The sequence below is a fragment of the Saccostrea echinata genome, unplaced genomic scaffold (genome assembly GCF_033153115.1).
Source record: "Saccostrea echinata isolate AGI-Se365-2 ecotype Australia unplaced genomic scaffold, CSIRO_AGI_Sech_v1 ptg000022l, whole genome shotgun sequence".
In the NCBI taxonomy this organism is placed as follows: domain Eukaryota; kingdom Metazoa; phylum Mollusca; class Bivalvia; order Ostreida; family Ostreidae; genus Saccostrea; species Saccostrea echinata.
Window position 1 is genome coordinate 14,814,651 of NW_026889771.1, and position 16,059 is coordinate 14,830,709.

The 16,059-nt window shown below is 31.7% G+C and overlaps 2 protein-coding genes across 3 annotated transcripts; one reads left to right on the forward strand and one right to left on the reverse strand.

The window, feature by feature from the left end:
- The first annotated feature begins 1,621 nt into the window (after nt 1-1,621).
- LOC133190502 (regulator of MON1-CCZ1 complex-like) lies at nt 1,622-11,437 on the forward strand. The gene is made up of 22 exons (XM_061326162.1): nt 1,622-1,785; nt 3,241-3,317; nt 3,613-3,697; nt 3,967-4,029; nt 4,154-4,240; nt 4,432-4,503; nt 5,122-5,190; nt 5,375-5,478; nt 6,095-6,181; nt 6,382-6,487; nt 6,705-6,816; nt 7,211-7,261; nt 7,406-7,459; nt 7,701-7,759; nt 7,864-8,037; nt 8,366-8,464; nt 8,769-8,846; nt 8,934-9,038; nt 9,345-9,413; nt 9,844-9,914; nt 10,534-10,688; nt 10,983-11,437. Exons 1-22 carry the CDS (start codon nt 1,678-1,680, stop codon nt 11,063-11,065), a joined length of 1,968 nt encoding a protein of 655 aa, XP_061182146.1. The 5' UTR covers nt 1,622-1,677; the 3' UTR covers nt 11,066-11,437.
- On the reverse strand, nt 11,396-16,028 carry LOC133190507 (armadillo repeat-containing protein 1-like). Of its 2 annotated transcripts, XM_061326167.1 has the most exons (9): nt 15,984-16,028; nt 15,438-15,516; nt 14,463-14,537; nt 14,177-14,268; nt 13,662-13,778; nt 12,699-12,783; nt 12,251-12,367; nt 12,006-12,080; nt 11,396-11,776 (listed from the first exon to the last, which is right to left on the reverse strand). In XM_061326167.1, the coding sequence occupies exons 2-9, from the start codon at nt 15,510-15,512 to the stop codon at nt 11,585-11,587; spliced, it is 828 nt and encodes a 275-aa protein (XP_061182151.1). In that variant the 5' UTR covers nt 15,513-15,516; nt 15,984-16,028; the 3' UTR covers nt 11,396-11,584. The 2 variants fall into 2 exon arrangements, with proteins under 2 accessions (XP_061182151.1, XP_061182152.1); XM_061326168.1 differs by lacking the exon at nt 15,984-16,028 and having other exon boundaries at nt 15,438-15,543.
- Nucleotides 16,029-16,059: the final 31 nt, after the last annotated feature.

Genomic DNA, 16,059 nt, shown 5'->3' on the forward strand with positions numbered 1-16,059 from the left:
ACCAATTACTCGGGTATTGTTAATATTAGATAAAATTGGATAAGTGTTAGCTGCATGACATTGAATACTAGTACTTCAAAGAAATTCCTTATGTTCAAATATTTACAATGTCTGCTGTAGAAAAATTTAGAGCATAATTTTGAATATAACAATATAAAATACATGTAAATGACTCTGTTTTATAACATATGTTTGAACCTCCCATCCCACCCCACCCCTCCCTGTTGATATAAGTTGTAAAACTGCCCCCCCTTCCCTTAAAAAAAAACTTTAATTTTTCGGTTTCTTATTTTTCACTTTAATATTTTTCTTTTAGCTTCTTTCTATTCCCTACTTTGAAAAAAAAATTAATGCTATATGTAATCGTGTCTGCTTCATCAAGATTGTAGGGCTCTAATAAAAAAATTGAGAGTAAGGATGTCTTTTTACAACACGATATATACATTTTCTTTTTTTGGGGGGGGGGGGGGGGTAGCCATTTCGATGTTGTTTCTTATTCTTCAGGTACTGTGTGCAACTTCGCTGGAAACAGTTTTCTATTCCAGAGACAGTCTCTTCTCTCATCACCTCTCCGAGATGCACTATTTACTTGTGAGCCTGATACGTCTTCCTCATTTTATCGTATTAATTATAAAGTCTCTCTAACGAGGGACTTTTCCAAAGATTAGATCTAAATTTGCAGTCCCTTAGATTGCAGTCCCGGTGCAATCCTAAAACGACCCATACGGTGCAACTTTTATCTATAATTTTTATTTTTCATTTTTTAAAAATGTTTAATTATTTTTTATGCATTTACAAATAAAAAAGAAATTATTTTACTATAATAACTCTTTTATTTACTTGATTAAATAGGTTATTAATTATTGCTTAAATTAATTAAAGTATGTTTATTCCACTAAATTATAGTTAAAATAAAAATGGATTGATATATTCATGTTCAAGACAAATATTTTTTTTTCAAAAATATTTTTCATGCATCAATTAGCCTCATAACTTATACAGCGTATGTTAATTATATATAAATTTTAAAATACATTGTATGATTATAGATTTTTTTCTTCTTTATTCAGAGGGACAAGTAATTGGGCTATAATTGACATGCTAATAACTTTTTAGGTGGTATCACTATGAAAACCAAATGCCAGGGATAGATAACTCTAAGCAGTCCCTGCTTACATTGTAAAAAAAAATGTGTTCATACTTATTGTGTACTAAAAAGTTCCATGAATAGATGGTTTGTTCTATTTTTTTTTAACTATTTATTGGGTACTTTGGGGTTGTTTTTTTCAGTGATTAAAAAAATTATCAAAGAATTTTTGAACACATCTTGGTTTAATCAAGGGCGGGTAACTCTACGACATGCATAATATTTACATGTGCCATAACTATATTATGTGCTTTGTTAAATGTGATCGTAACAATAAAGGGTAAAATATATCTATGATATAAGAAAAACAGTCAAAACCATGTACCCCTCTGTTCTCTAATTCATTAATATTGAAAATTCCCTATATTAAACATTTTATTTTCCGGGATTCGATGTCCGGTTTTTATACTTATCGTGCAGAAAGTATTTCCTACTTTATTTACATTTCGCCCCTTTTTATACATTTCAGAGACTTTGTTGTTTACAATTTATTTCCTTCTTAATAATGTGACAAGGAAAACTGTTTCTAAATGGCAGATGACGGGGGAAGTTTCTATATCGAGCTTTGTAAAAATCCTATAAGATTCGACCCAGTAGACAAAGTTACAAACGTTTTTTATGATGATGCCAACAAACAGGTAAGCATTACAGAATTGAAAGCGAAATAACAATGTATTAACCACAGGGACCTTTCAACAGTCTCTCTCTCTCTCTCCAATACATAATGAGGGATGAATGGCAAGTAGAACAATGCTCAAAACTTCCTGGACAGGTCCAGTCCAAAGACTATTTCAACATACGTAGCTATGAATAGCAACCTAGGTAATGAAATCTACTTGAAGTAGCTACTTCTTCCTAATTTTACCTGTCTTTGAAAATAGAATTAAATAATAATTATGGCACATCTTAACAACAGGTCAAACTTATTGATTATCATCCTGTGCACCTGCATGGAAAAATTCAGGGTGATAATTTGAAAACTTTTTTAAGGGTGGAGATTGGAGAAGAAATGCATTAAAAATCATCCAAAAACATTTTCTCTAAGAATGCTTGAAGATTAGTTTTAATTTTTTTTTTACAGATTTGTAAGTCATCTTAGACTTAGTTTTTACCCTTAGCTGCCAGAAAATGAAACTGGATGTAAATTTTTATGCAAAATTGATAAGTTAGGAAGTAATCATTTTTTGCCAACTTTTTTGTCGTATTCATCATCAGCTTGACTGTATTATTAAATTTTGTGCTCACCATATTGTGCCATTCCAGCATTTGGCCACAAAATGTAAGTAAAGCAAAAAAGTAGGTAAAAATAGCTACCTGGAGTAGGTTTTAAATACCTAGATAGTTATAAGTAGCTAAGTAGGTAGAAATAGTCTTTGGACTGGACCTGCTGGAAGCAAATCAAATTCTCAAAATCAAGATGCGTTAAATATCCCACAGCTGTGCAAGTTCTAAATATAGGCCAGTTCAGAACAATCAATAATTTTAAAGCTGATAATAGTAAATTTAAATGTGTAAAAATAAATTGATATCTATGGTATGAAGTCTTATTTATCATGTTTATGCTTGTTTGAATTCTGTAATATTTTGATTTTTTGTGATCAATTTTGTTCAATATATTACCTTGAAATATATATAGTCTACCTACTTTACAATGCAAGAAATCCAGGGGCCCGTTTTACAAAAGAACTTACGACTAAGACCAAAATTTTAATCTGCTTATAAATTTCTAATTTATATTAAATTGAAAATGGTTTTATTCTTTTTAAAAGGAATGTAGAAAGATATTTTTTTACGCTAGAAATTTTAAACAGAATCATTAATTCTGCAAAATTTTACAATCAACTGAAGTTTTTGGTCTTAGTCGTAAGTTCTTTTGTAAAATGGGCCCCAGATTCACCGGGACATGTTTGTCTGCATAAATTCGTCTGTCAATACTTTCTTTTTCCACCATGGAAGAGTTATAGTTTTAGGGTGCTCTTTTGTGAAAAAAGTTGGAAAATGTACAAATTTTGCGGGATTAAATATCTCCAAATGCTTTACACACGACACAATCATGAATATTACGTATACTCTGTCATTTGTTGTCCATATAGGTGTTTACAGTACGTTCTGGTGGTGCTGTCGGAGTGGTGGTTAAAGGACCAAGAGAGAAGGACTGCATTACATTTAGGTGAAGAGGATTTTTACAACTATGATATAATTCTTAATAAAACAAATATATCGGTTTTCTGTTGTATTGCTGAACATTTAAAAAGAATAGTGATGTCCAAAACAGGCAATGCATGTACTAGCTAAATTTTACATATATCCATTATGGCAGATTTTAATTATACTGTTTTGTTTTAAAACATTTACATGTACTTAACTTATTAAATGAATTTCTAAATTGAAAAACTACATGATTTTTTTTCTGAATATGGATTGTTTAAGAAAACTTCTAATGAAATATCTAATATTTTGTTCAGAATGGAAAGTAGGGGGGATGTGACCTCAATAAAATTTTCCCCTGACAGAAGAATATTGGCAGTACAGAGATCCCCAAAGTCAGTGGTATGTTTGTAAAAATGCACACAATTCACTTGTCAGCAAAGAAGTCTATGTAAAAAGGATTCATGATGTTAGTTTTTCAGCGCTGTCAAGAAATGTTCATAACAAATTTGAAAAAATGGGACAATTACATCTTTTTTATTGTTGAGTTAACTTAATGATATTCTCTTGTTGACTTGAGAGTTCCTTATTTTTGTATAAAATTTAATTCTGAAGATTGGAGCATTCATGAGGAACATGCAATTTGTGCATATTATTTTTATTAATTTTAGGAATTTGTAAATTTTCGCGATGACATGACAACAGATCAACTGGAATACTCACAGACTTGTAAGGTAGAACTTTGTTTTGTTTCTTACAAAACAATTGTTGTATAAATAGTGTGAAAAGTGCAAAAAATTTTGTTGCCAAATATTTTTAGGGCAATGACTCTGTTGTAAATCTGTGGTCTTGTTTCAGGGGAAATCAACAATTATCAGTGGATTTGTGTGGACCTCCTCCAATGAAATTGTTTTCATCACTGATCATGGCATTGAATTCTATCAGGTGACTTGAAATAGATATGTATACTCTTAAGTTTAATATATAAAATTTTAAAGAAAAAAACTTGAAAAATTCTATGTAATTTTTTTTTTTTGATGAAGTACACTTGTAAATGAGTAAATTAGTACCGAATATTTATTGGTGGTTTTTGCCCATATGATAATTAAATTAACTGGATTTGTTTTGAAATGTAGATAACAGTTGAGCGAAGGACTCTTAAATGTCTGAAAACCATCAACATGAGTGTCTGCTGGTTTGTGTGGCTGGTAATATGTTATTTATTTTGGTTACATGTGTTATTCTGATGAATTAAGAGAGCCAGTGGGTCATAGTCATTTTTAGGCTATTTAAACTTCCTGGAAAAGAAGAGATCTGTTTTAAGATATAGGAACTTGCATTAAATATTATAGCATGTGTGTTTTTTTTCCTTTACTAAATGAAAGTGTATGGCTAGAAAAGTCATATTTCATATTTGTTACCAATTGTGTTAGGTTACTTCATGACCATTCACCCTCCTTATTATAAAGTTGAAGAAAAATGAATTCTTTTACTGTATAAGCAGAAATTTTAGCGACGATTCAATTTTGGCAATTTTAGCGAGGGTGTTGAAATCGCTAAAATTGAATATCGCTAACGATTTATTCCACATTAAAGGTTAGTGTTGTCTTTCTTTGCACCATAAAATCGCTAAAATTACTTTTCGCTAAAATTAACTACTAATTTTTAAGGACAAATCGCTAAATTTGCATCTTGCTAAGATTTCCACTTTTACGGTATAAAGTTCTTTATCATTAACTTTTCTCAGTTTGTAATCATTCGTCAAATTTCATAACAATTATAGCATTTGAATATGTGTTATCATAATTTCATATACAATACTTTAGGTGGAGAGCAGTTGCCTACTTCTAGCCACTGGTTCTCAGGGGAACCAGCTAAACCCATTCTTCTTCAGGGTAAGTTCCAATTATCTTTCAATTTCCACATTTTCATACATTATTGCAATTTGTTAACTTCTTTGTTTTTTTGGGGTTTTTTTTTTCGAATAGATATAAAAAAAAACTGTCAGTTTCTTTATAGCACATATTTTTGCAATGATGGTAAATACTGCTTGACTTTTGACCAGTTTTGCTTTTATAGCCTAGCTTAATCACTAAATTGGCCAAGTTTGAAGTGGACTTACCGGCTGCTCAGAGAACGACAAAACAACCTTTGTTGGAAAGAGATGTCAGCATGGCAACTATGTAAGAAAGCTTGGGGTTAATTCTAATCCTTATATTTGTGGTAATTTGGTATGATGAATGGTAATTTTTAAGTTTAAAGTGGTGTTGATATCAGAAAGCAAAATTCAATAAATTGGATTAAAAAATTAAAAATCTTATATTCTTGGCTAAAATTGTATGTTTTGCTTTTCATTGCAACAGACCCCAAATTACTCTCACTTGACTATGACTACATTCTCTTCAAGCTTGAGAGCAGTGCCATATTTTAAAATTTATATACTACCTATTACATTTTTTTTTTTATTTTTGGACAGTAGATATATTAATTTCCCAATGTTCCAGCCCCCTACCATTCATGTACATCAAGCAAGAAACAAAGTTTCAAATTAGAACTTGGGGACTATTTCACTAAAATCCAGGTTATCCTCAACTCAGCTTCAGGCTCATTGCCTGTAGTAATTTAAGGGAGGGGGTCTTTATAGAAATCATATGTGAGCCGTAAATATGTGTAAAATTTTTCTGCAAAATCATGCCATCTTAGTTCTACATAGGACAGATACACATTGTTTTAACAAATATGGAGGGATTTACAAGCATGCCTTTCATTAATTTCATTACTTTTTTTTTTTTACAACAGATATGGTCAGCTGTATGTAATTGTTCTCAGACACCAACCTAGACCTGGTTCTGTAGGAGCTGAAATTGTTTTGTATCAAATTCAAAGGTAGACAACTCCATAGGCAATCTATGTTTACCTGTCATATTTCTGTGAATTTCTAAGAAGACAGTATTTTCCAGAAACATATAATAATAAAAAAAAAGTCAAAAATCCATTCATTCAAAAGTCATTCAAGGACCATTTGTGAAAGTTTTCTTATCTCCTATGCTCACTCTATACATTCAAGTATGTTTTGTCCTTTACAGAGAGGGCGCTGCTCGTAAGACCGATGTTATGAGACTGGACCTTAGTGGGAGATTTGCCATTAATGTTGTCAACAATTTAATTGTTTTACATCATCAAGCCTCTAGGGTGAAGAAAATGTTTCTTTAATTAAGATTGAATTAACAATATAAATTTTTATCATAAAAGATTTTTTTTCCCAATTAAAGCTTTAAATGATTGAAATTTTATGAATGATTTAGGATATGAACAGATATCAGTTAAAATGTTCTATCCTCTGTATTTGTTTGATGTCTGCATTCAGTGTTGAATATCCACACCTCAAATTGAAGCTTGTTTATTGCAGACATCTGTGATATTTGACATCAATTTGGATGGTGAATCTGATGGATTTGTAAGGTATCATCTTCCTGTGGTGTCTCCTCTCCCCATCAGACCATTCAGACTTCTTCTACCCTGTAAGTATCGTACAGTGAGACTTCATTATGTGCCATATTGCTAATAACTATTTATAGTAAAAAGATCATTGTGCTGTAATAAAAGGTAATCTAACTTGATTAGATCTTTGATTGTGTACTTAAACACATACTTGATTCAGAAAAGATTCTGAAGTACTCTTGATTTTGAGTACATGTATTCCCAAATCTCAAAATTGAGGAAACAAGTAGAAGACCTAATTTATGCTAGAGGAGGAAGCAATGTTTTAGCTTATAATGCAGAATTGCTTTATTGTCTCTTGAATCTCACAGTATAATTTTTTTTATTTCTTTAAGGCAAGTCATATCAGTGAAAAATGTTAAAAATTCTAAAATTGACTAGCAACATTATTGAAATCTCTTTTGTTCATTTCAGCACTTGGCATTCAAGGAGGTCAAAGTAAAATGGAGTATAACTGTGAGCTTTGTATCCTTTGAATGAATTTAATTAGGAGACTTTTAAATTCTCACTAGTAGTCTCTTCATCTTCATGCCATCTGTCTATTTGTCTGACCACAGGTCCAAATTAAGGTTCAAATAAATTAATTTATTCTCCTTGACCTAGAAACAGATTCAGCAAACTGGGTTGTTTTTCAGCCCAATATTATTATTGATGCCAAGTTGGGTAAGTTCAATTACATTTATAGTTTCAGCTTTGAAAGATTTATGCATGGTTTAAAATGATTTGTCTATGTAAATAAGATCACCTGCTTTCGTACCTTCATTTTAAGGATCTGTTTCTTGTATTTTGTGTATTTGTACCATTAATGTTTGCATGATTCTTTTACATGTATATCATACTGAATCAAACTGATTTTTTCAAAAATAAGTGAATTTTCAGTCTTTCAAAAAAAAAATGATTTCAGGCTGTTTATGGTATGTGGAACTGAAGTTGGAGCCTATTGTAACAATGATTCCAGATAAGGTACATGGAAATATGACATAGTATCTTGTTAAAATCTATCATACTGTAGGTAGTCTATCAATTTTTGGAATTGGGTTGAAATGTATGTTGATAAATTTTCTTAGTATCGCCTGGTTAAGTTCCTGCTGGCCCGGACTGATAGTAAGCGGGTCATACTAAATGTCTGTCGCAGCATGCTGACCCCAGAGAGTCAGGCCTCCCTGTCCACCATATCCAAGGTGCTGGACATGCTGAATAAGGTGTACCAGGGTTATCTTGAAACAGAGATTCATGTACTGGTAAGGAATTGGTTTGTCATAAAAAAAATTCAAATGTCTGATGTTGTTCTAGTAAAGTGATATTGCAATTGAGAGCATACATTGAAAAAAAAATATATTTACATGTGCATATTAATTTATCAGTGAAAGTTATTTGGGATTTTAGTAATCAACATTCTGAATTGATTTTATGACTATCTTTGTGAATGTCATTTTTTAAGCAGAATTAACTTTTGATCTTTTTTGTTCGAACTTGAAAAGTTTCTCAGAAGAAAGTTATTGATTGTCACCAACCTGTCACAATACAGAAGTATTTTAAGCCAGACCTATGATATTTTTTGTGATACAGGCAGGTGAACAGCCAGCCAGACTAGACCCAGCAATGAAGGTGGTGATTGACCAGTCAGATATGTACACTCATGTCTTCTCCGTGTTTGAGGACAATAAGGTAAAAAAAATTATGATGCCATGCTTTTTCCCATTTTATTCCCCAAATTGTTGATTAGGAGTTTTGTTAACTTTGCTCATTCTTCTTTGCTCATAATTACTGGTATAATTGAATATAAAAATTTAATTATTTAGAAAATTACAACTTCACGCCAAACACCAATCCCTGTCATAGTTAAAATCATAGTTAGTTATAATTAAAGATCAGAGATCAAATGGTATTTAACAGCAAATGAATGCAACATGTACTGTAATGATGTTTATTATTAGTTTGTTGTAATAATGTTGTTTTGTTTTGTTTTTAGAACATGAAGTATAAATTTATGGTAGCTGTTCTTATTGAATACATCCGATCATTGAGTGAGAACAATATTACTGTACAGGTATTAATACAAATTCTGGTCATGCTTAATTTCTTCTGTATTAGCTATAGATTAGTAACATTTAACCTATTTAATGTCTGTTTTCAGCATTACCTATATGAACTGATCATCAACATTCTGGTTCACAATAACTGCTTCTACCAGCTTCATCAGTTCCTGCAGTACCATGTACTACAAGACTCTAAACCATTGGTGAGAATTTCAACTGAAAATTATCATTTTCTATTTGATAAAAAATTTTTGCAGTGATAGACTTGGCAAAGTTTTACAGTGTCCGAATGCTATAGTGCCTACATTTCTATAATATATTTATTGAACAATGTCTAAACATTTGTAACATTTGAAAGAAAAAGTCACCAGAATGCTGAGAGAAAAAGATATACATTGTAAATTCATGGTGGACACAAATTTTAAAGACCATCAAACAATTTTGAATTTGAAATATTTTGATCAATTTTGTAGACACCTGTGTGTTTTATACATGTATTTCCATTGTAGGCCTGTCTCATGTTGTCACTGGAGAGTGTATACCCTCCTGCTCATCAACTGGCACTGGACATGCTAAAGGTAAATGTACATAAAAGCAAAGTAGGGTATTTTTCTTGTCGGGAGTGAGAGTGGAAATTCAAAAATACATGGATCTGAACCAAACTGTTTTTGTTGTACAATACATGTTTAACTTTGTTGATAACATAATACTTTGAAATCATTATTATTTGTGGGAGACCAATGTTTGTGGATGTCGTGGGTCATCCTTACTAGTGAATGTACATCCCCACAAATCATTAAGTTGTCAACATATCAGTCTGTTGAATCTTCTGTGTAAATGGGTTTCCCATGAAATTATGTTCCAACAAACCAGTAAAATGTTGATTGCCCACAAAAATTGACCCCCATGGATTAAAATGATTTCACAGTACACTTGTTGTATCGAGGTATTTCTTAGGTGTGTTTAAACTCACTTTGATTTTATATACTTCTTTGTACATTTTGACAGAGGTTGTCCACTGCAAATGAAGAAATAATTGAGGTCCTCTTGTCAAAACAACAACTTTTACCAGCTTTGAGGTAAATTTTAAACAATTTTTTTTTTATAAAGGAAATAAAATAAATATAAATAAATAGATGAAATATGAAGATAACAAACAGTATTCAAGCTCAGAAATTCATAACAACAATACAAATTGTGTGTCGTGCGAGCATCAAAACATCAGAGGTAGGATCATGTGTCATGGAGGAGTGAGTATGCCCTGTCGACCAGTCACAACCGGTATTAAGAATCAAACATGATGTATTCGTTTGGACACTGTTCATAAAATGCAAAGCTTGAAAATTATTTTGGATGTTCAGATATCTAAGGCCGATAATTAACAAGAGACCAAAAATCTTAACAGTAACTTAATTGTCAATATGCAAGTTATTTTTTACTGAGCTACATTTTGTTTTTCTTTTTCTCTTAAAAAATTAAAGGCCGTAATGCGTCTTTCCTTGGTCTGAAGGACAATGATAAAGATAAATTTGAAAATTTACACTGTATCTTCATGGATATCTTCATGCATATTAGACAGTTGAAGAATTTTTTTTTAATACAGTATAAAGATTTGATACCCCTCTACATGTAAACATATCTTGCAGCCAAAAGAAAGGTGATAAGAATTGATTTTATAACTTACACTCTTATTTGTAGATTTATTAGAAGTGTGAACATTGTGGATTCTGTGTCATCAAGAAAGTTTTTAGAGGCTGCAATGAATACAGATGACCCCATGTTATTTTATACCGTGTTTAAATTTTTTGAACAAAGAAATATGAAAATTCGAGGGAACCCAAAATTTCAGTCAGGTAAGTAAACATTTGCGGTACAATTTTACTTTGTAAGGAAGTTACTGTAATAGGAGTTTGAATTAACAAGAATATAATTGTGCTTATTTCTTGTTTTGAATTCCATACCAATTTGTGCACATATAACTTGTCTTCAGTATAATGACCTCTTAGCCAGAAGCCTATAAATGATCCAATGTTTCATGAATTTTGAAAGCCCAAATATAGCAAAACTGATTGCAAATTACTCCCCTTTTGTACAGAGTACATGCAAGTATAAATTATGAAGATTAAAATCCTTCTTTATTGTTGTAGGGGAACATTGTGAGATGTATGTGAAACATTTTGAGAGCTTGTTTGGAACTGATGCTTTAGCAGAAATGCCTCCTGCTAGTTGAGCTGAATACTCCATTTCAATACATCCACTGAAAAATGCCAAGCTTAAAAGATACACCTACCCATCACTTACATTCTTAAGCTGCAAAATCTGTCATACAAAGTTCCTATGACAGGAATTAATAAATTTGTAATTTTATACATTTTAACTTGGAATTTTATTTTTTAACATTTGACATTGAATGGATGTAATAAAATGCATTTTATGATATGATGATCCATAATGTACAGTGTATAAGTATACGTGTATTTATATATGACACACTTTTGAAGATTCAATTTAATAAATATACATGCAACATTTTCCTGACTTTAAGAAACAGAAAAGTAAATGAATATCATTTTTTTTATTGCAAACAATAAACTGTAAAACCACATCTGTCAATTCATTCATTGCTCATATGCATAGTCATTTATACAGCTCACAGAATTCAGTTCATAACACCAGACTTCCACAAGTAAAACTCAGTAAAATAAAGTAATATGAAATACTAATTGGCAGCAAACAAACTGCTAAGAGACTACCAGTAGAAAGAGTTTGTTAGGAAGTTAGCTGCTGAGCTGAGCCAGCTGGATTTTTTCTCGTCCTTTTTGTTCCTGGCCAGAGAATGACTATCAGCCTTGGGGCTGTCGGGGTCCTCTGGGAGGTAATCTGGGAGGGAGGTGTTCTCTTTGTCCAGATCCTGGGGGTTGGCACCAAAGGATACCAAAACCTAAAGTGAAAACCAATACAGATCTTTTTTTTTTTTATTAAAAAAAAGGTATGCTGTGAATGATACAATGATGCCTGTGAAAAAAATGAATGAAATATAAATGTACATGTTTTATTTAGGAGGTGTATTTATAAACAAAATAATTTGCACAGAAAGTAAACATTTTTTGTGTGTTTTAATAAAATTGTCACTCATTTCACATCATTAAAGATTTCAGAAAGCAACCAACCTCAGCTCCATATTCATCTTTCACAACCTGTTGGGCTGTCATCGTCATGGATTTTGCAACAGCTTGTACAATTGGCTGAAAGAGTTTTGTAGTAAAATGTTTATGAACGATATTGCCTTGCATTACTTTTCAAAATTGTATTACTACATGTACTTGTATTATGAAAATTGAGAAATAATATCAGTGGAAACACAAATTAATTTGGATAGTTTCTTATTCATTTAGTCTTAGTGACTCAAATATACCTCGGGTTTAACATCTGGTTTGGCTCGCAGAAAACATCGCTTCTTGTTCATGTCAAATGTCACACTAACTACACCCTTAACTTGTAAGATGAGTCTCATTAAAACATCCCTGTCAGTCTAAAAAAAGAAATCAATTTACCGAGTTCAAGAAATAATTTAATAACACTGTTGACATACTTTTTTTCTGCACGGGATTAATTTATGCTATGTGCTTGGTCACAAATTTTCTGTAGAAATTGGTCATGGCAAACTTTAAGTACATTAAAGACATAATGGCAATCCAAGAAATCCACATAATTTTCTATTCACAAATTGACCATAAATTGTGATTTCACAGAATAATGGCCCCTTTGAAAAATGTACATATACAGTATTCTCCCATAGAAAAAAAAATATACAGAACTTCTAATGCAAGATTGAATGTTTAGAATGTACATCCGGTACATACCTTATCTAGGAGACCTCTGATTTGCAGTGTAATATGTCTCGTCTTGCTGCCTTGCAAGCTTTTGTTCTTGCTCGAGCTACTTTTTCTGTAAAAGTAACAGTTCATCAAATGAAATGCTTACATTAAAGGAGAATTTCTGTTGTAATATACATGTAATGTAAATTTTTATGTCTTGTACAAATTAATACAACACACATATTTTTTAAATTTTAATATTTGTATGCACAAAACATCACTAATGATGAATACAGTAAACCTCAGCTATAAGGAGGTCACTGGCCAGTGGGACTTCAAACTTTGCATCCTTGTAAAGCCGTCTCTTTAAAAAAAAGTTTGCTTGCCCTCTCCCAACTCAGGATAAAGAAAATAGGTAGGTAGGTGGGGGGAAATTTTCTTTTATTCAAAAACACTTATGAATATGAAGTTAAGATAGTAATTAATGGGATGAGAAAAATTTGGAATGAAAAAAAGTTTCCTTGAGGTTAAAAAAAAAGTTTTGTTTGGCTGTTTGCTTGCCCTCTCCCAACTCAGGATAAAGAAAATAGGTAGGTAGGTGGGGGGAAATTTTCTTTTATTCAAAAACACTTATGAATATGAAGTTAAGATAGTAATTAATGGGATGAGAAAAATTTGGAATGAAAAAAAGTTTCCTTGAGGTTAAAAAAAAAGTTTTGTTTGGCTGTTTTTAGCATGTTTAGTCAGTTGGGAGAGTGCAGACAAACATTTTTTTTAAAAGATGACTTGAGATTTTTTATTTTCATATAAGAAACACGGTGCAGTCTCCAGGGGGATTCATACATGTATTAATAAAAACTTCCTTATAACCGAGATTTTCTTTAATACAAGTGAGTTCTTTTTACTTGAGTTTTAATGTATCTGTCTAAGCCATACACAAACACACATAGTCTAAATACATCTAGTTTGTGGAAAGAAAAAAATTCAAATATTGGTTAGGTATTGCACCTGGAGGTTGGTCTGGAGTTACCGGTATCTTTCAGTGGAGTCTGTAATTCACAGGTTTCTGTTATCATCACATACAACTTCTCAGCTAGATTATGGACCCTTGTGTCACTCTTCTTACTGCCAATATCATTTACAAATTCATGATAAGATTTATAATATTTGGATACACTGGTGAACAAGGGCACTGCAAAGCATCCCCTTGTAAGAAAGCATATTCCTGTTAGGGGTGCAACAGTATTATACAGATATACATTGCAAGGAAATGTTAATCAAGACTTTTTTTAATGCTGATGTGGGACTATCCCTGAAAAATTGCAACCAAATTCAGGAAAAATGTCTTAAAAACATTCATTTTTTGGGATATTAGGGAACATTTTTTTATATGAATAACTGTAGTATTCTTAATTGTTGAACATAAAAAAAGTAAAATTCGAAGTATAATGAGTGTTTTTGTTAAAGTTTTCTAATTTCTCTTTGTGTTGAAGACATAAAATTTAATGTTTCAGTAATTTTACCTATTGATGATGGTCTCCAGTTGTGTGGTCATTCCTATAAAATCTCGCAGAAGTTTCTTATGGTCATTTGTATCTGCCATCAAAATTAATGTCTGAAAATTACAGAAAATTTACCTTTCAATATTATTTTGTTTCTGATGTTAAAATTATGAAAACTGATATATCATAAATTAGTTTCATTGGCACATCTATGATATTATGCATATGTTAAACTTTCTCTCAACCCTAGTAAGTCATACTGCTATTCTTTTTCAAGGAGATTTTTGTTAAAGGCTAATTTTTATACCTCTAGTGCTGAAGCGACAATTTTTGAATCTGGATTGGAAAGCACCATAATAAGTCCACCCATACATGTTGCATCCTACAAAACAAAAGTCATGGAGTTCTGATCTGTTATAAACACATAATATTGTACCTAAACAATAGTTTATTCTTAAAAGTGAATGTAATCGGGCAGCATGCAGGCACATTTTATTTTAGCCCTATCTCTATGGGCCATGTATGTACTGGTATATGATAAGCTTTTTTGATATATTGATGAAATTAGTATTGCTACATTGAAATTGACTCTTTCTCAGAAAAAAAATATTTCAGATTCATAGAACACCCAAACTGGTGTGCTCAATAATCATGATAGTTGTAATATTATGATAAATCTGAAGCTGACTTATAATTTAAAATAATGCAAAATGTGGAGGTAAACTGTATCAGAGTTAATAAGAAATTAAACAGCTAAGCCTTTCCCTTATTAGTATTTTTTGTAGCTCCTTAAATATATGTGGTAATTAGTACATGTATTATGACAATATGTACATGCACCTGTTTCTATAAATGGAGAAATCAAACAGATAGCCCAGCAGCATCCAAATATGATTTATTCCAATCAGAGGTTCTTTTTTAATTTTTAAATATATCATATTCTCCTAAAAAAAATATATCCAGGATTTGAAAATATTTTCTGATGTACCGATGTATAGGTAATAGCTTACATCGTTAGCTATTTTAGTGATGTTTATATTAGTCTGCTTCAAAACAAACATTGATGACAGCTGGCCAGGTTGATTGATTTACAAATGATACCATACTGTATTAATTCTAAAACTTTGCTGAATTTTAGAAATTATGTTTTCCGATTCATTTATGTATGTCTTTGGTTGAGCAATTACTACATTTCATTTGAATAACAGTGTGTTCCTTATAAAATTGACAACACAACTAGAACTAACATCTTTTCTTTGGTCAGAGTATAGGAGGACTTTACCTTCAAGAGAAGTTTTCTCTTCAAAGGATCAGCAGCCATCCCTTTCATTGCAAGAACTGTGTCTGCAGATGCCATTCTGCTAGTGTCAACTCAAATCTGGAGAAAAAATCACGAAGCTGTTAACAAATAAACGTAATCCAGCTATAGGAAATAAAAAAGAATTTAGGCCTATCCAATGTTTATTTAGAGTATGTAAGATGTCGGTTTTACAAACCGGTGGAAGAGGTGGGGGGGTTGGGGGTTGGTTGGTGTCACACTCGCTTGTGATCATGGTGATCTAGCAGACAGTAAGGCCTGTCTTTGATCGGTTAGAATATATTGTACATAGTAATGTCATGTATATACCCTGACGCTACGTGGTACAGTCAGACACTGAGGTTGGGCTTTTATTTATTTTGGACCCCCCCCCCCCCCTTTCCACGAAAGTTCAATAATGAATCACATGAAACACATAAAAACTACTGTTGAAGGAGATTGTATCATTGAAAGATTTTCCTGTTTTACTAGATCAATTAAAGATCAAATGGTTAATTGGCTGAATATCACACATTTACTCACCGAGACAAAATAGCTTTCAAAGTCGTACACAAAGTAATCAAAACGTTGATGATTGGTTAATCAG